At 44.5% G+C, this 19,947-nt stretch overlaps 1 protein-coding gene across 3 annotated transcripts in view; it reads left to right on the top strand.

Annotated features, from left to right (window-relative positions):
- LOC144784709 (ATP-dependent translocase ABCB1-like) overlaps positions 1 to 19,947 on the top strand; it is a 916,046-nt gene that overhangs the window by 630,995 nt on the left and 265,104 nt on the right. For all 3 annotated transcript variants that reach the window (XM_078663661.1, XM_078663660.1, XM_078663662.1), the window contains one exon: positions 14,607 to 14,707. In XM_078663661.1, the coding sequence (XP_078519787.1) occupies positions 14,607 to 14,707 (101 nt within the window). The remainder of the gene's footprint in view (positions 1 to 14,606; positions 14,708 to 19,947) is intronic.

Here is a 19,947-nt window from a genome sequence, read left to right as displayed (position 1 = left end):
AGGTAGAGAAGTAGAGAGGTAGAGCAAGAGGTAGAGAGAGAGAAGTAGAGAGAGAGGGGTAGAGAGAGAGAGGAAGAGAGGTAGGAAGGTAGGAAGGTAGAGATAGGTAGAGAGAGAGAGGTAGAAATGTGTTCATTGATTAGAATGGGCCTGGCAAAGAGTAAACTGAAGATTGTATTTTGATGTTTATTTATTTTGCGTTTTTTTCAGTGCCACATGACTTAGACCACTGCATAGGGTGATGCTGCATTAAAAACCAACCTTCATATTTATAGACAGTCAGGGTTAGGGACTTCGAGGTTTTGCTATAGTTTCTGACTGATTTTCTATAATACCCCGGTTTGATCGTTGAACTTCATTAGGTGTGAACTTGCTAGTGATATTCCATCTGAAACCGGTCTTCAACCCGCCCCTTGAGTAAACCTTGACTGCTTGGTCACCAGTGGCAAATGACAGCCAAGGAAATCATGAGTACAATATCGAGAACCCGGAAGCCGTAGAGAGAACATGACAGCAGCCTTTGGTATTGCTAGGTCCTCCCTAGAACAACAGGTTCTGGATGGACAACCCGACTGACAGGAGGGATGAAGAAGCGAAAGAGAGGAGACAGAGGAAGGAAGAAAGTGAGAGGAGGGAATACGAATAAAATAAAAGAGGTCATGGAGACGGTAAGAAGAGGTGGGTAGAATCAGGAAGGGAGGAAGGAGGAAATGGAAGGAAGAAAGGGTGCAGAGATAAAGCATGAAGTGGCGAATGGCTGGAGAAGAGGAGGAAAATGTAGAAGGCGAGATCGTGGAGTGAGAGAAGACTGGTTGATGAAGGACAAAGTAAAAGGGAGGGTGGGAGTGGATGGAGAATTGGGGACAAGGAGTGATGGAGTGAGTGGGGAAATGGAAAGGATGGGTAAGGAGGAGGGAAAGCGCAAGGGAAGGAAAGCGTGAGGGGAGCAAAGGAGTGCTGGTGAGTAATATGACGAAAGAGGAAGAGTAGGGGAGAGGCAGGGCAGTATAAAGGGCGATTGTGTGAAGAAAGGGGGTGACCAAATGAAGATGGGAAGAGGGAAGAGACATGGCTGTAGAAAGCAACACATGTTATGACGCTTGAAAGTGTAAAAAATGATGGCATCTCAAAGCGTCACATATAATGAATGAGGCACAGCGAGATTAATGTCCACAGGCATCTATGTCACATCGGGTAGTTAGCGGATACAAAGAGGCACCACAAAAACAAGTAAGAAAGAAACGGCACAAATTCAACAGAGTGGGGCGTGCGTGTGTGCGCGTGCGGCCTGCTCTTTTTAGAAGCACATACTTGTGCTAGTGGCACGCCGCTGCGCACACCCGCAAGGCGTATGCCACCATAAGCACGAGTATGTGCTTCCAAAAAGAGCTGCACGACGGCTAAAGGTCTCCTAAGCAGCGCATGCACACTGCGTAGGCGAGACCTAAAAAGGGCGTGAAAAGAGTCGATTCGATGGGAGCGGGCCCATGCTACCTTCTGTCCCAACGAGGGGCTGCTCACCACCACCCCGATGTCACACATCTGCCACTGAATTCCAACAGCACTTCTCTGGATTTACAATGCACCTGTTAAACTTGCTGGGTAAAATATTCCTGTAGGTACCACCCTCAAAACGAAACACAGGTCAGAAGTGCAGACCAGGCTTCTGAAGTATGCTGGAATTGGTGCTTGTATAACAACAACAAAAAATAAACATCAACAAATAAAAACGCACTTAGTGCCAGACCGTCTGACGACATGTTTGGAAGTTCGATTTAAAAAAAAAAAAAAAGGTTTGTGCAGGCAGGAGTGCATACAAAATGTTCTATCTTGCCCAGCACAAAGAAAACAGCTGATATTGCTAAAACCGGCTCCCAGTTACACCAAACAGTTACCCTACTTAGCGATAGTTACTGTAAAGAGTGATGTGGGTCACAGGAGTCCCACATGTTCAATGGCTGCAGGAAGGACCAGAGCTGCTGTTTCCGGGGCCTGGATACATCGAGCATGGAAAGGGGGGAAGAGAGCGGGGTGAAAGTACAGTAGCTGCTGCATGCAAGCATTTAAAGGAGCAGGCACTTAAAAAATGTGAAGTATGTGCCATTAACTATATGAAACGGTGGACGCATACAAAAACAAATATAATTAAATTAATATAAAAATACAACGTACAAGTGTGTATAAACTTGCATCATGACGAGCGCCATTCTGATTGTGTATAATTAACAGCGCGGCGCTCGTGACGAGCTCCATGCTAATTATGTATGCAAGTGAGCCTGCTGGGCTGCAAAAATCCTAAAAAAAAAGTTCCCCTCAGGCACAATTAAAACATGAAAGCAGAAGAAAACTGTGGGTAAGCAGTGCTGCTTCCGGATAAAATGGAAGTGAGTTATCGCATGCACAGCCAACCACAATCCTGCTAAGAAGAGCAATTTCACAGTTAACAAATGGCAAGTGGCAAGAGTATGTACCCGGGACTTTCACCCCTGATACTGATTACTTGAAGTCTCTGAGAGACAGCGTTTGCGCGCTGCCAAGCCGAGACCTAAAAACGAGTGTAAGGAGATATTTATAAAACATGAAGGGAGTGGGTGAGGGTGGAGAAGATATAGAGTCGGGCAGAGATGTGTGAGGAAAAAAAACAACAAGGAGAGGTGGCGGGTGAGAGTTAAAAGAAGCACCATGGATGGGGATGTGGAAGATGGCCTGAAAACGCAAGCACTCATGAAGTGCTGGAACGGGAAAAAAAGTTGCTCCATAAATGGGAGCAGCGGATGGGCACAAGTACTTGTCTATGCTCCGTGAAAGGGCCAATCACAAGAAGATGTCATGAAACAGGCATGCCTCCAAAAACCGTAATGAAGGAAATGAGAACAACGCAACAGCAAACCAATGTTAAAGCTGTTGTTTGGCTGTAAACCCACTGTGCATAAAACAAAATGTCTCGAATAGACAGCACATGTGCTATCTAGGTGAGAGCTAATTAGACAATTAGGATGGGTTTACCCAAAGAGGTGTAATAGACTGTAGAGATGACATTTGAAAAGCAGAGCTGATGTCTCCTCATCCCTTGCATACATCAGCAATTACCCTAAATCTTACTGACTCAACGTCGTTAGGGTCTGAATGCCTGCACAGTAAGAACTTCCAGTCAGACCCAGCCCCTATTTGATACACACATACACTAAGATACAGTAGACAATCAGTAAGAAGTCAGCTTCTCATGAATTAAATTAGTTATCCTATTAACAGAAGCAGTTGTAACAGGTACGACACTTGGTTCCTTTAGAATAGAAGCAAAATTAAGAATAGCTGTGGTCTATTGAAGAATAAGATGGTAAGCAGAAACTGCCCCGATTCTCTCAGCCTACCCAGCAAAACATTGGATGGCCTGAGTTGGTTCATATGATCTCAGTTCCATTCAAGGCTACTGAAGTTATCCACTGATTGAAATAAGATGCTGTAAAAAATGGTTTCAGATAAAGAGCAAATAGGAACGGAGATAATAGACATCTCTGCTGTGCACCATGGGAGATTTTAAAGACAGATAAGCAGTGTCCAGCCAGAACCACACAGGCCATTGGGGGCTGATATAAGCTGCCCCCGTTCTCCAGCTGCTGCGTCCCCTTTGGCCCACCCCCTGCCCGCCCATTTGTCCACTCCCTCCACCCAGCTGCCTCCTCCCTCCCAGAAAGAAAAACGGTCACCCAGGCCCTCGTCAGCAGCAGGCTGGACTACGGAAACGCCCTCTACGCGGGAGCCCAGGCCAAACTGCTGAAACGACTGCAACGCATACAGAAAGCATCGGCCCACCTGATCCTTGACATCCCTTGACACAGCCACATCACACCCCACCTGAGAGACCTGCACTGGCTTCTCGTCAACAAGAGGGTCACCTTCAAGCTCCTCACCCACGCACACAAGGCGCTCCATGACACCGGACCAGCATACCTCAACAGACGACTCACCTTCTACACCCCAAGACGCCAGCTCCGCTAAGCTGACCGCGCCCTCGCCACCATCCCCCGCATCCAAAGAGTGAACTCCGGTGGCAGATTGTTCTCCTACCTCGCCGCCAAGACCCGGAACACCCTCCCCATCCTCCTACGGCTGACCCAAGACCTACTAACTTCAGGAGACCACTCAAGACCTGGCTGTTCGAGCGGTAGCAGAACCCCCTCCTCCTAGCGCTTTGAGACCCTCACAGGTGAGTAGTGCACTCTACAAATTCCTTGATTGATTTATATAAGCACTGAACACAATCAACATATCTATCCCCTAAGACCATCGTTTTCAAGGGAGTCACTAGAAAAGGCCACATGACCCTGCTGAATGTCTTATCACCATCTAATAATATAATTCCAACCTATCTACCAAAGTATTAGCAGCATTGAGTAATGCTATATCAGCTTTAATATGATTGGTGGTATCTCTTTCTGGAATGAAGCTGTGTTGTTGTGAACATACAAAATATTGGGTTCAGGAAGCCAGTCTTGTGGCCAATACTTTTGCATATTTCTTAGCATCCGCATTACTTAAATATATAGGCCAATGACCCCTTGTCTTCTGCTGACTTATTCTTTTTAAGAAAGATATCAATATTTGTTAAATTCAAAGAGCCTGGAATATTTCCTACTTTATAGAAATGAAGAATGACCATAAGTAGAATAGATGCCAGCAAATCTATGACTATTATGTAGAATTCCAATGGCATGGCGTCCTCTCCTTCTGACTTACCTGACGGAAGTGATTTGTTAACATCCTTTAGCTTTTAAAAAGTGAACTCCTCATTAAGTGCCTCTACCTGCAGTGGACTTAACCTAAGAATATTAGCTGCTAACATATATTCATCCAACTCACCTTGATTCGGAGCCTGTCTCTCAGTGAATTGATCCTGCTAAAAGCTCTTAACTTGTTCAAGGGTGCCCTGCAGTTTATAAGTGTTTTTTCTGTCCTTATCCTTAATACATTTAACCCTGTTATGATTCTTTTTTTAAGCTATTTTATATGCCAATACCTTGTTGACTTTCTCTCCATATTCAAATAGGGACACCCTACTGCAATATAAGCCACAGCAGCCTTATCCTTCTGTATACAATCAACACTACACCAACATTAGATCATATAAAATCATATATTTAGCACATTAGAGACTTTCTCTAGAAAATTTCAAGCATGTTTTCTCTTCCATCTAAGTTGTTCAAGATGCCGCAGCTGTGCTTGACCCTTATGGAGCCTATTAGGTTCACAAAAAACACTGTGCAGTGGCACCCATGAAAGAACCGTTCAAAATGTCCTTCGCATTACTTGAAGAATAAGAGCCCATGATAGCTGATGTAAAATCAGCCAACTGTCTATGCATCCTTTTTATGAATGCTCTATTTGACAATAGTGGTCTAGGAAATGTCCATCTTCGAGATTCTTTTAAAAAAATCACAGACCTAAAGCACTAGTATCAAGGGGTTATGATGTGAAGTTATCTTAGGACACAGTTCCATACTAGAATCACCCATTAAACCTTGAGAGAATAATATTATATATTTTCTAGAGCAATGTCAGTGAGACGCAGAATAATATGTATGCCTGAGTACAGACTGATGCAATGTCCTCCAGAGGTCAACTAGGCCATATCCCCTTGCTAACTCCTTAATAGACTGCTGAGTTTTATTCATACAAAAACTAACATTTATATCAGTTGTACCCAACTTATAACTCATAATACAATTACAAGCACCAAGGATCAATATATCACTGGACCATTGTGCTAGCTCAAGGTTTAGCATATCTAGTAACTCTGGGTCACCTTTATTGGGACGGTAGACAGTACAGATAATGTAGACTTGACTTGCTACCTCAATCTGGGAAACTAACAACCTTCCATATGGATCAGGTGCAGTCCGTAGTACCTTGCACTAAAAAGAACAAATGTTTAAAATGGCTACCCTTCGGATTGAGGCCTGCTGAGTTGTACAAGAAATATTATACCCTAACTGCCAAAGAAGCATCCTGTTTCTAAATGCTAAATTAGTCTCAGTAAGACATGGGAGATGCGGCCTGTAAACAAGTATCTTCTCTTTAATTAACTGTTGTTTCAGGGGGCGATTAAGACCAGCTACATTCCAACCCCAGTGGCGGCTACGCTGCTATGGCAGAGGAGCGTCGCCCCCCTGCCAACAGCCAGCAGATTAAAAATAAATTGATAAAAAAGTAAGTTATTATCATATTATTAGTATCTTTCTCCCAGTCCACCGAGTCGAGGGTGGGGTGATCTTCTCTATCCTAGCTGTCTCCGCCCACCCTGTAGTGTGTCCAGGGGAGTTTGTAAATGCTGTTTGTTTGTTATAAAAATTTAGAAGTCACATATCAGTATCCAAATTTGACTGTGTGTTGAAAAGCTGTAAAATAACTGCACACAACATGTCCTTCTATTTAAACTTCTGATAAACTGTATTTAACACTTGTAAGAAACGGTGTTACTGGTTGAGTGGGGTCAAACCCTTCTCAAGCAGCAACCACATTCTTCTGAGTGTGAAAACACGCAAAACCTAAGTTAACCTGTGCTCAACCTTCAGGTAACTTGACACAGAGCAGTCAGGCTTTGTGTAAAGTATTTTTGCAGCACTTTAAACAGTAACACAGTTAAACACACAAGAAAAAGAGCCCACAACCGTGTTGGAAGACAAGAATAATTTTTAATAAAGAAAACAAGACCAAAACGACAAAAATCCAATCAGTAGAACTAAAAACATTCAATTTTAAAGATTTTAGAAAAAAATGCACCAAAAGGCATATGGCGCCAACTGTGGATATCTCATCGCACAGGACTGGGACAAAGACACATGTTCGGTCCGGCTCCATTGGAGCGCAGGCCGGCTACAGGACCCAGTTAGGCCTGCTGAACAAAGTTCCTTTAATCCTGCTTTGTGGAATGGTATAAGGCTCTGCGTTGAGGATGCACTGCACTGTGGAGTGATGCATCAGCCCCAAGATGCATTAAGGTTGCGGTGTGAGGCCTGGTTGCGTCGTCCTCAAAGATCCCGCCAACGAGAGCTTGCAATGCAAAGTTTGGAGTCAGCGATGTGTTGCACAGTCCGGGTGATGCATCAGTTCCCAAGAAGCTGCAAGGCTGCCGTGCGGATTCTGATGTCATCATTGAGGATGCTGTCAATGAGAGATGCAAGGCCCTGCGCTGAGGTTGCATCGTGCAACAGCGGCTCCGATGCAGTGATGGGCTACAAAGTTATGCGGGTCTTTATTCTCTTGCTCTCATCCACACGTCAATGCATTCATTTCTGGTTGGGTTGCTCCATGCAACAGTAAATGTCAGTCCTGCTGGGTCCACAGAGGCTGGCAGAGCACTGTAGGCTCACTTCTAAGGGTCCAGGACTAGGGGGGGGCAACACTTGTCAGGGTCAACTCACCAGTGAAAGTGTCCAGGTGCAAGTGCAAGTTGTTGGATCATTCTGTCTCTGAGGCTCAAGTCAGGAGGCCAGCCTATTAAGCCTTGGAGTCACACTGGGGTTCTGGGTTCAAGGGATGTAGTTCCACTCCTTATAACCCAGGCAGGAGGCCAGCAGGCAGCAGTTTTCCGCAGCAAAGCAATAGCACAGCAAGGCAGAAGTCTAGCAGAGTGCAGTCCAGCAGAGTAGCACTCCTTCTGCAGCACAGCTAACCTTCTGGATAGAGTATCTTCAAGTCCAGAAGAGTACTGAAGTAGTGGTATCTGAGGTCCAGTATTTACACCCAGTAGATCAGCAAGCACTCAGTGGCACACACAACGACTACTAAAAGCAAATTTCTTCGCTGCAGATAGCCAATAGTGAGTGACCACATTCTTGAAAAACTGATTCCTTCCAGAGGAGAACTGAGATGATACAAGCTACACTATTTTGATGATTTTTTTAGCTGAGAGATCGTGTACTTTAACAGGCTAAGAAAAATGGAATCGCTGTAAGGGGATGCAGCAGTCTGGACTCCCATCTCAAGTGGAAACACATTTGTAAGTGGCTTGAGACACAAAATGCAAAATAATGCTTGTTTGTTATTTTTTTGCCAGGCCTTCTGAGCACTACTGACTAACTGAGGTATGATGGATACATGACATAAGTCTTACTTATTTTTCACCCTGTGTTGTCATTCTTTACTCTGAGCCCATATTTCGGCTGTGAATGCAAGTGTGAGGAAATTTCCTTGGTGAGAAAACAACTGCAGGCATCTTCTAAGACCTTTGATCAATGATAGCCTTAAAAAACACTGATTCTGGGGCAGTTGAGATGTCTTCTAAAGATGTTGCTCAGTGTTCTATAGTTTTTGGATGTCGAGCTTTGTCTCATCGATTTACTAACTATCACATTTATTGATGATTTATTGATTGTAGAGCATATGTTATGTATAGAAAAAAGTAAACTTCATGGCCAATCAGTCCCATATATCCTCTAACTCCAGATGAAGCCATATTTCACAATTGCCTACTTGTAAATCACTTTCACCTTCATACCTCCTATGACCTGTCTAACACAAAAGGAAAGTATTCTTCCTTAATAACTTCATCAAAACTAGCCAACAATGGGGCACTGTGTAGCACTACATTAGGCAATCCTGGTCTTGTTTTGGAGAACAGGTTATACCAAATACCATTCTACTTTAGCCAGTACCTATTTGTGATGAAAGACTGTTAGAAATGGGATTTCTGGTTGTCTAAGGCTTGCGCCAAAGCCAGGCATAAACACCACTCTAGTCAGAGCAAGGGAGTTAACCCCTGCACACCCCCTTGGTAGCTTGGCACGAGCAGTCAGGCTTATCTCAGAGGCAATGCGTAAAGCGTTTGCGCAACACACACACACACACTCACACAGCAGCAACACACTCGGCACACCACAAAGGAAACTCTACACAAGGTTATATAAATAAATAGCCTTTGTATTATCATAAAGGCATTAAAAACCTAATCACACATTTAAAACTGTGCCAGCTGGCACTAGGCAATATTCACAGGGGATTATATACAGGACCAGGCCACGGTCAGAACCATCAGAACAGGTAAGTAAATGTAAAAAACAACCATTAACTACTGGTACCATAATGACCTAAGCCTTATCACATTAGCATTAGACCCCATCCTGAAATATAACATGACATTAGGCAATAAATCATTAGGCCCAAGCCTCATTAGCATAAACCCATTACACACTAGGCCTTACCAGCATGAACACGGACTGCCTAAACATCCTAAACATAAACACATTATGTCATAGACATCCCAAGCATAAGTCACATTAGGCATGGTCACGGTGCATAAATCACATTTCCTGTCCACCATGTAAATCACAGTAGGACCTGGCACCTCATCAACCTCACCCTGTCCCCCTGGCCAACTGGCCTTCTCAGAGAGCTCAGATGCCCTATGTCCCAACTGTTAGGACTGGCTGCTATTGCAGCCACATTAAAAGTGCGCAATTGCGCTGGGGCAGAGGACTTTACCTCACTCCTGTTTCACAAAAACTGCCCCCAAAGAAATGTCAGCCTAAATGTTGCAGCTGCCGCTAATTGCCCTGCAGCTGTGAAAGTACTGGGGCCACTGGCACTCACTGTGCCCTCCAACCCAAGGAGCAAAACGTTGCAGTTGCCCACTGTCAAGCGGGGCAGCTGTGTCCAAATTGGCCCTGGCATCCATGTGCCCTTCTGGTCCCACTCAGGAGAACAGAGCTCGGAAATGCCTCCTTCAACGAGTGAGGCCTACCAACGGGCCCCACAAGGAACTGGCACTCTTTGTGTTTGAGGAGCCCCGTTCGGGAACTCCTACAAAGATGGCCCCAAGATGGAATTCCGTCTCTGCTCTGTAGTGCCCCGCGAGTCCCCCGCATCGGGACTCTATCAATCAAAGTGCCCCCCTTCCCGGGGCACCTTTGGTACAACTCTGGCACCAATCAAGCTGGAACGCAGCCCCACTCACTGGGCTCTTGGTCGCGGCTCTCTCATCCTTCTTCTGGGAGCCGGCGAGGCTCCAACTTCCCTCTGGCTGCAGTGGCAACTCCGTCCTCTCGGGACTCCTCCAGGCCAGCTCACTCCCGGGAACAGGGTCCTGTGCGTCTCCTGACTTTGGCCGGGCCAGGACTTCAGCGGGGAACCTTTCTAGGCTCCGAACGTCTCCTCGGGCTCTGCTGATGCTGCATGGCTTTCCCTCGAGCATGGGAGCCCCGCCGGTCCAGCACTACAGCTTCCGCCCCAGAAGGCGCGTAGCTCCACCCCAGATCAGGCAGCTGTTGCCTGACTTCCCGTTTGGCAATCTCCGAGATTCCGTGATCATGCAGGGTGGGCTCCTGCTTTTCTTCCGCACACCTGGAGGATCCCCATGCCAGGGGTCCTCTCGAGGGCCACACAGCATCGGGGTAGGCATCTGCCGACAGACACCACATGCAGGGTGGGCTCCCGCAGTCTTTATATCCATAAAGCGGGGTAGGCTCCTACTAGCTGAAATCACGGCAATGCAGGGTGGGCACCCGCCGTGCTTAAGCACCAAAATGCGGGGTGGGCACCCACTTGAAAGCACGAAACGTGGGGTAGACTCCCGCTCATTGGCATCATGGGGGAATCCTTACACTGGGGATTCTCTCAGCAGCAACCTGTAGCCCAGTGATGCAACGCTCCAGGGCTCCTCTCTCAAGGGGAACATAAAATGTAGCACAAAGTCCTGGCAGATTAAGGGGGCAATGCTGGGCGCAAGGAGGCAAGCACACTAGGCCCTAGGCCCTCCAGCAGGGAGGTAAGCCCCCATGGCGGCTCCTCCTGGGCCCCTGCAGCAGGACGCCCCAGCAGTCCAGAAACAGCAAAAGCAGGACAAGAACTGGCCCAATTCATGGGGTCACAGCCCCTCTATTTATACCACCTAATCCTTTGCCTTTAGTGCAGGGTATGGGGGAACCAGATGCAACTGGTTCAGGGGGATTTGGAGCACTTTGTTTTGCAAGCTTCTCTTCCCCTTTGTCAGGTGGGGGCTAGGTGATCAGGCACACCACAGGGGGTGGAGCCAGCATTGTACAGGGCAGGCACACTCCTATCCAGAGTCAGGGAATTACCACTTCCACTACTCCCAGCACAGATGTCCCATTCAGCCTAGCGCTGCCACCCTGCCCCTCCTGGAGCCACACACTCCTCCCAGCCCCTGTCACTCACAAGCCAGACATGCAATTCACATCAGGCAGACACATAGCACACAGAAATGCCAACTTCTAAAAGTGGCCTTTCTCCCATAGTCATAAGAAATCTGTGCACACCATTGCACAGCATTTATTCTCACCATTTTATACATATTAGACTTCACCACACTGCTCCTCTCATAACCGGAATTACCAGTGACACACCTTATCAGGGAATCCCCCTTGAATTCCTATGGTAGGGCAGGCCAACCTTACCAATGTAACACAGAGAGTGCACGCACTTTACAAAGGACCACAGTGCTAAAGTGCTCCGAGGCCTAAAATTACCAATACCAGGTTATAGAAAAAAGCTAGGAGAATGCAAAAAGTTTCGGGGTGAACCTGCCAAAAGGGCCAAGTCCAACAATGACAAACAATAACTTGTACCTTAGTACTCTGTTTAACAATTTTAACTAATTACGCAAATAAAACCTTTGACTTGACTTGACTAGTACTCTGTTTAAGATCCACTCCCTACATTTCTAAGGACATGTAATCAAGACCTCTTTAAGGAAGATCCTTGCTAACCATGTGCCTTTCTTGAAAAAACAATGCCAGTAATTTTCCTATTCAGGAAGCAAACAGAGACCTACTTTTACTGGAGTGTTCTCCTATATAGCAAGACCCTCAATCGAAGTAAAGAATGACAAATCGAAACACAGCCCTATGAAAGAGACCATAGAGTGAAAAACATTGTCAAACACAAAAAATAATTGCATCACATGGTAGCGCAGCAGAGAAAATAGATAAAGGTATCTTATTTTAATACGAAACAGAGGGAGAAGGAGGATTTGAGAGACCAGGTCGTCCTCCAAAAGACTTAATACATAAGTAGGGATCCCACGTGTAGGATCCTGGGACCTAGCTCTAGTGTAGGTGACTGACTGACTTAATCAGTGTAACCTTCAAAGAAAGAAAAATGTCTTTCTAGTGTCCCCTCACTCACCGGGTTTGCCCCACGGTGACATGCTTCATCATTGGGGCCATCCCAGTTCTCTACGAAAAGGGGCGTGCTGCGACTCACGGACTACGCAGGAGCACTTAAGCGTGAAAGACTATGTGTGGTTCAAGAAAATGTGGTGGAGTGGGTGTGAGTGAATTAAGAATACCGTGCTTAGTGGGCCTCACCAGATTTATTTAGCTCCTAGGCAGGTATGTTAAAAGTGGGGTTAGTGTCACTGTAGATCAACCTTTAATGGGGTTGATTCAGTGAGCGAATAAGGTCAACATGTTTCATGCTACCCCTAGCATTTCTTCAGGACCATGCAGGGACCAGCCCTGCATTTGCCACTCCTATGTCCCTGGATTTAGGAGCAATGAATATTTAAAGTAATACACTTAATAATCAGAGCATGCGTTCATACTAGAAATACATACGTTTGTATCAGATTGATGGTGTTATTAAAGTATATAATAACTCTTCATGGTCTTGCTGGGGGGTCGATTTCACTTATGGGACTCACTGTTCCTAGCTGGTGAAATCGCTCGATCATACCTAATGGGTTACCTCCCCGGGACCGCATCTATCCTAGCTGCAGCGAGCATGCCCTGCTCGCTTTGCGAGGCATGCAGTAATGGAGTATGGAGTGGAAGCTCTGTGGGAGCTCCGCCCACTCTCTGCCCATGGTTTTAATTGGCTTGAGTCTTTGTATTTCCTATATGCTGCCGTCTGATTGATTATGAGGATTGTTAGTTCCTCCTTATTGTGGCCATGTCGTAATTTGTACCCTCCCATGGCTATTGGCCCCTTTACTTTGGTTCTTACGGGGTACTGTTATTTTTTTTGGGTGTTGTAAGCACTATTTTCTCTATTGAGTTTGTCCTACTTTGGTCAGAACAATTTATTTTGTTTATGAGCAGCGCGCTGTGCATGCTTTCACTTTCGAAGCTGCCAGGACAATCTTGACCTCTTGTTGTTTTTATTGCTTGTTTTACCTGGTTGCCCCCGATTACATCATGTTTTGTAATGTAATGGCATAAATAGCTAGTGGGTCATAAATGCTCATCCAATTCTTGGCCTCTCTGCAGAGTGTGTAGATTGATGGTCACTTGCGTGTCAATTGCAAGTGCCATTTTATGTAAAAGTGTGAAGTTAGTATGCACAGTTATTGAAATGATGACAGCATCAAAGGAAACAAAAATGCTGTGTTTACCCGAGAGAGTGCATGTGTGAGAGGGAGGGCATGATGACAGGGAGGTGACGCAAGTAAGAAGCAGTACAAAGTCGAACTACAGTTATGACTTGTAAGGAGATGATGGGTGAGAGCTGCAAATAGAAGATTTCAGAAAGATGTGTTGGGGAAGGGTGTGTGTGTATAAGAGAGTAAGACACAGCGGGGAACAGTCTTGTAAAGAACAGCAACAGAAGAATGGTTGTGTGGTTAAAATAAAATCCACCTAAGGTGGCATGCCTTGTGAAGAATAAAGCTCACAGAAGGCGGCACACTTTGTGAAGCACTGCATTTTAGTTCACGTTTGAAGCTGCACCCCTACTCACAATAGAAGAATACGCCTGCACTAGACCGTGGTTGGAGCACGCCACTGGGGAATGGTGACCCTGGGAAGGGCAGATTGAGGAGCGTGGGGCTGAAAACTGCCCACAGATCATGGTTCTCTACAAAAACACTGCAACAGGACTAAACATCCTCTTTAACTAAAAAAAACAATGATTTTAGAGAGTAGTTGGTTTCTTATGTCTTTGTGAATACTTTCGGCACGGCGCTCCAGTCACCCCTCTGTTTTATAGCCCGGGTCTGGAGGTGGTGATGACCTGATCACTCCAGCCACCGGAGGTTTCAGCACCTCTCCGATACGGTCTAGATGTTAGAAGGGGATGCTGCTCAGCAGGTTTATGCGCATGCTGCCCATACGTCTGCGGATGAAAGACAAATCGAACACAAGCTGGGACTACCCTATCATACTCAATGAGTAGCACCGAGTAGGCATATAGTAACGTCTGTTATAAGTACGTCAAGGGTTCGAAGCACAAGCACGTTATGAAATATTTCTATTAAGCGGTGAGAATTATAGTTTAATCATGGGTTACCCGCTTGGTCGCATTGTATGATCTTGGACACATGACTCCACGTCCGTTTGGCGAATTTTCCTCTTTTACGCATTCACACGAGATTGAGCTATTGACAGTGCACATGACAATGCTTTTTATTTATGTTTTGGGTTTTAAAATGTAAATAGAAGGCATTGCCATTTACCATACTAATAGCTTAAACTCCAGCAAATGTGAGACCTATTGCATTGCAAATGCTTGTTTTTAAATGCCACTCGTCTCGTCTCCTGACCACTTTAATTATCCATTGGAACTACAGCAACAAACAAATATAGCTGTAATTTGCTTGTACAAAACTGTATTAATGTTTCATTAATGTGTTGCTTGTTGCAATGCCATTTTAGATATCAACAGAGGCTGTTGAAAACATAAGAACCGTGGCTTCACTAACCAGGGAAGATACATTCTATGAAAGATATGCAGCAAGCCTGAAGAAGCCTTACAGGTTAGTTGCTATGAATGCTGCTGATTTACTCTTTATTCCTCAATTTAACTGCTATACCATGAACAACTTTGTTGCTCATAAAGTTCGGAAGATAAAATGAATGTTGAAATAAACTGAATGAATCAGAATTAAAGTTGATTATGTTGGAAGCAAGATAGTGGCCAATTATGAAACAAGGTGGGTTACAATTAAAGGCAATTTTACAGGCCATCGCCTGATTTAATGTGGGATGTAATAGAGCGATCGAGAGCGCTCCGGTGATTAGTTTGCTGTACTGTGTGACCTCTTTTGTGCTTGTAGAATTTCCTGGATTTAATCATGTTTTACACATTGGATGTTGGTTCGCTAGTGCCCACTTAAGTAAGCAAACCAGTAAAAAAAATGACCTACTATCTGATTTTTGACTCATGGATTTGTTCATGTTCACTTTATCTACCAAATACATGCATTCAGCGTAATTGTGCCTGTCTTACCACCCTCATAATTTCTTTCTCTCCATGAATCTTTGACTCACACCCCCTTTCTTGTCCACCCTGCCCTCTTCAGAAACAAGCTCTGCCACCCATTTGATTATTTCTACTCACCCCCCATTTTTTTCAATTCTAATCTGTCCCTGATACCCAACTCTTGTACTCTGAGCTCTCACATTTGTTACAGGGCCCTCGGGGTTGGTCACGGGCCCTCGTAGTTCCTCCCCGGTCTCGCAGCCCAGAGGACTTACACACAGGGCATACAGTGTCACAGTATAACCACATCGGTCAACACAAGTTTATTTTATCCCCTCTGGCCATGCCTGGCCAGAGGATGCTGTATGATGTATTTCTGGATGATGCAGAAAGGCAGGACCGCTAACATAATACATCCCTTCCCAACTCAGTCTGAAACCTAATGTTTATTCGAGATGGCACACAATGTCTCTAAGCTGCTGGCTTGGATGAGGACTAGGCCTTAAGTTATATCCCTGGTGTTGAGTTTGGCCTGACAAGACCTCTGTGACCGGGATGTCCCTTGAGTCATTAGGCGGTGCACGCACTTCCTGCAGCTGCTTGGCTATGGTGCCCGATACTCGTGAAGGTCTCATCACATTCCTCGGCCTCCGGCAATGGTGCCCGATACTCGTGAAGGTCTCATCACATTCCTCGGGTTCCGGCAAGTCGGCCTCTCCGTCGTCTGCATGATCCACCTGTTGGGGGGGATGGAGGGGGGGGGGGGGTGACAACAATTTTATTTGACCCAACACATGTTCCTAGCCACTGTTTCTCGGCCTTTATAGGCTTTTATCATGGTCCCCTCAACTTTTACAACTGTCCAGACTCCTGGTTCGTTTGGTGTCCTGAACTTCCACCTGGTTCTGCGATCTCTTATGACCACCATATCTCCTGGTGAGATTGACCATGTCCGTACCCTTCGTCTTTGGCTCATGAGGGTGTTATGCTGTGAGCGCCGAGCCTGTGTTCCCTATATGTCATGGGGTGATGGTGCCCACCCTCGGTACGTTGGAATGGTATTCCGGTAGGGTCCGTTGACCATCAGATTCCATGGGGCTTGTTGGATTGCACAGTGAGGTGTCCCTGTGTACTCACGGAGGAACAACTGGAGGTGGCGTTCATGATTGGTTTGTTTGGCTACCGCAATTCAGAGAGTCTTGTTCAAGGTGCATATAAATCGTTCGGCCTCGCCCTTGGTCTGAAGCTACTGAGGGATGATGTGCTGAGGGATGATGTGTCAGTGGTGTATCCCCAGTTGTTTGAAGAGATCCTTGAACTCCGCACCCTGGAAGGTCAGTGCAGTGTCAGTTTTGATTTCAGTTGGCTACCCAACAGTGGCAAATGTCTTTTCAAGGACGGGAGACACATATACAAATGCAATTGACTCAACCACTTCCACAATGATATATTCCGAGAAGCTCTCTATCAAGAACATTATGGCATTACCGGCCGGTAAAATTCTGAAGTCAAGACTCAGCTTGGACCATGATACACAGATCTTTCGTAATTTTAGGTGCTGGCCTCTCTGAACTCGTCAGTTTGCATGCCCGGCACTGTTGGACAATCTCTACGACCATTGCTTCAATTCCAGGAGCTCACACCTTCTACCTCATGCAGGCCTTCATTTTCATGGTGCCTTGGTGTCCTCCATGCGGCAGTAGTGTCACATGGTATTGAAGGGCTACCAGAATTACAATGTGGGATCCTCGTTGTTAGAACTGGGGGTCTCTAGTTGGCAGAGGTAGGTACCACTGTCCAAATAGGGACCCTTGCTTCGAGTCAGGGTAAGGAGGAAACACTCTTTAGATAACGTCTCCTCACCCCCTACGTAGCTTGGCACAAGCAGTCAGGCTTATCCAAAATCTTTTTTTTTTTTATAGTTTATTTATTGTTTTACTTCAACAAACAGTCATACATTGAGCAATGTAAAAAGAAGCAGAAATAAAATGAGAAACAGACAGAGAAAATACACTAATAGGGGGAATATCTTAAATCCATTTGGTAATTGGATCCCAGATTTTTGATCCTTGCCTTTTTTTACTTATCCCCTTAAGCCTATACATAGCTATTTCTAAATGATAAATAGAGAGCAGCCTACATTGCCATTGATGAAAGGTTGGGGATTCCTTATCAATCCATCGAGATGTGATGCAAAAACGGAAAACGGACATGCAAATAAACAGAAATGCTTCTTCAGCCGTAGGTCTTAACCCAGACTGATCTGCTTGAAAACCAAAAATTACCAGTTCGGGAGAAAATTTCACAACAATCCCTAAATTATTATTAATAAAAGATTCAATATCAATAATAAAGCAAGAAAGTTTCTCACATTTAAAAAACATATGAATGGAGTCCGCATCCACCTCATCACAGCGATTACATCTTGATTCACCACCAACCTTCCATTTAGCTATCTTAGCGGGAGAGTAATAAAGATCGAAAATAGATATATAATGTTGGCTTTGAAGGGATCCGTTAAAGAGTACCTTAATGGATAACTCAATTGACCTTCCCATATCGATATTTACTAAATCTAGCTTCCTTTGCCATTTATTCTCCATGGAAGATAAATCGTCTTCAAATTGATTAATGGTCATTTGATAAACTGGGCCCATTTTCTTTGCTTTCCTCATGGTTTCTAATATCTTATTAGGATTCATACAGGAGTGAGTGAGAAGACCTTTTGATTCTAAAAAACTCCGGATCTGAAGATACTTGAAAAAATGATGCTGTGGTAGACCATATTTGGTTTGGAGAGCTAAAAATGAAGAAAATTGGGCATCTTCATATAAGTCTCCCAAAATCTGTATTCCTAAAAGGAGCAATTTTCTTGTGATTTGTTCATGAAAAACGGGAGGTAAGGCAAGATTATTACACATTGGGGAATAATAGCTAATTTCACCCAGACCGAGAATTTTTTTCCTAAATTGTCGCCAAATTGTAGCACAGGCTAAAATAATCTTAAATTTGGTTTTTTTGTAATAACTGGGTTCAATGATTTTGACTAAACATTGAGGAGCTGCCTTACCTAACAGTAATTCATAGACTGAGGGATAAACGGATTCTTCGGTGATAATATCCGAAAAAAGGAGTATACCCATAAATCTTAAAGAAATATGCCAATAATACAACAGAAAATTAGGGACACCCACCCCCCTTTTAACCTAGGCAAGAAACACCATTTCAACGCTCAGCGAGAGCGATGATACCCCCACAGGAATCTGGAAATCATTCTATCAATTTTTGTGAAATAATATGCCGGAAACAGAAGTGGTATGGTTCGGAATAAATATAAAAACTTTGGGAAGATTAGCATTTTGATTATGTTGACTCGGCCATAAAAAGAAAAATGTAAGTTATTTAATCTCTCCAAAGTTTTATTAGAAGAATTCAGGGCAGGCTCAATATTTAAACGTACAATCTCCTCGACCTTGGATGAAATCGTTATCCCTAGATATTGGGCTTCAGAGTCAAAAACTAATTCATTAGGTCGGCCAAAATCAGAATGAATTAATTGAGTTTTAGCCACATTTAATTTATAGCCAGATAGCAAGCCAAATTCTTCAGCCAGGAGAATGATTTTTGGTAGTGCACGTCTAATGTCTATGGTAGTTACGGCAACATCATCCGCGTAGGCGAAGATTTTAAATGAGTGGGTATTAATTTTTACAGGTATAATATCTACCTCAAAGGATAAATTACGTAGATATGGTTCTAGATATAGTGCGAACAGCAAGGGGGAACAAGGGCAACCTTGTCTAGTCCCCCTTGTTATCGCAAAGCCCTTAGAGAGAGAGTTGGTTATTCTTATGGCAGCTTTGGGTTGAATATAAAGGGCTTTAATTGCGTTAATATATGCAATGGGAAAACCCATCCAGATCAAGACAGACCATAAGAACTCCCAGGAGACCCTGTCGAATGCTTTTTCTGCGTCCAACAGGGCCACCGCAACTGGGGATTCAGAGGTCTGGGCCCAGTCTAATAATGCTATTATTTTTTTAACATGGTCTGTGGTATCTCTTTTCAGTATAAAGCCATGTTGTCTGATGGACACGAGGGTCGGCATCAGTGGATTCAGTCTGTTGGCGAGAATCTTTGAATACATTTTACTATCAGTAGAAATCAAAGAGATGGGTCGATATGAGCCTAGTTCTTCACTATTTTTGCCTTTCTTTTTAAAAATAACTATAATAGCGTGAGACCATGACTCAGGTGGGTTGCCGGTGAAAGCAGAACAAAAGATCTTCATCAGTTCTGGCTTTAGAATTCCTCTAAATACTCGGTAGAATTCTAGAGGAATGAAATCCGGACCCGTGGCTTTGCCGACCGCGAGACCAGCGATAGCTAATTCAATCTCCTCCCAAGTAACTGGGGCGCTGAGGCACTCCACATATTCTGGTGACATTTCTATAATGTTAATCTTATCAAGATAGTGTTTTATGGCGAGATCAGATACACTGTCCGGTTGATGATACAGCAGTTTATAGAATTCATTAAATGCTGCCAGTATATCTTCTTTAGATGTTTTAAAGTCCCCGTTAAGATCTTGTATTTTAAGAATCTCATTAGCCGTAGCTCTTTGGCGTAATCTTTGTGCTAAAACTTTCCCGGTTTGTTCGCTCAGTTCATAGCTTTCAGTCCGATATTGATTATGCCGTAAAGCTACCTGGTCAGCAATATGAGCATAAACAGAACTGCGTGTAATTGATAGTTCGAGTTGGGATTCCTCTATGTCTCTATTCAATTTAATGC

This window comes from Lissotriton helveticus, chromosome 10, assembly GCF_964261635.1.
Source record: "Lissotriton helveticus chromosome 10, aLisHel1.1, whole genome shotgun sequence".
NCBI classification, from domain to species: Eukaryota; Metazoa; Chordata; class Amphibia; order Caudata; family Salamandridae; genus Lissotriton; species Lissotriton helveticus.
This window is presented reverse-complemented; position numbering and strand designations above follow the sequence as displayed.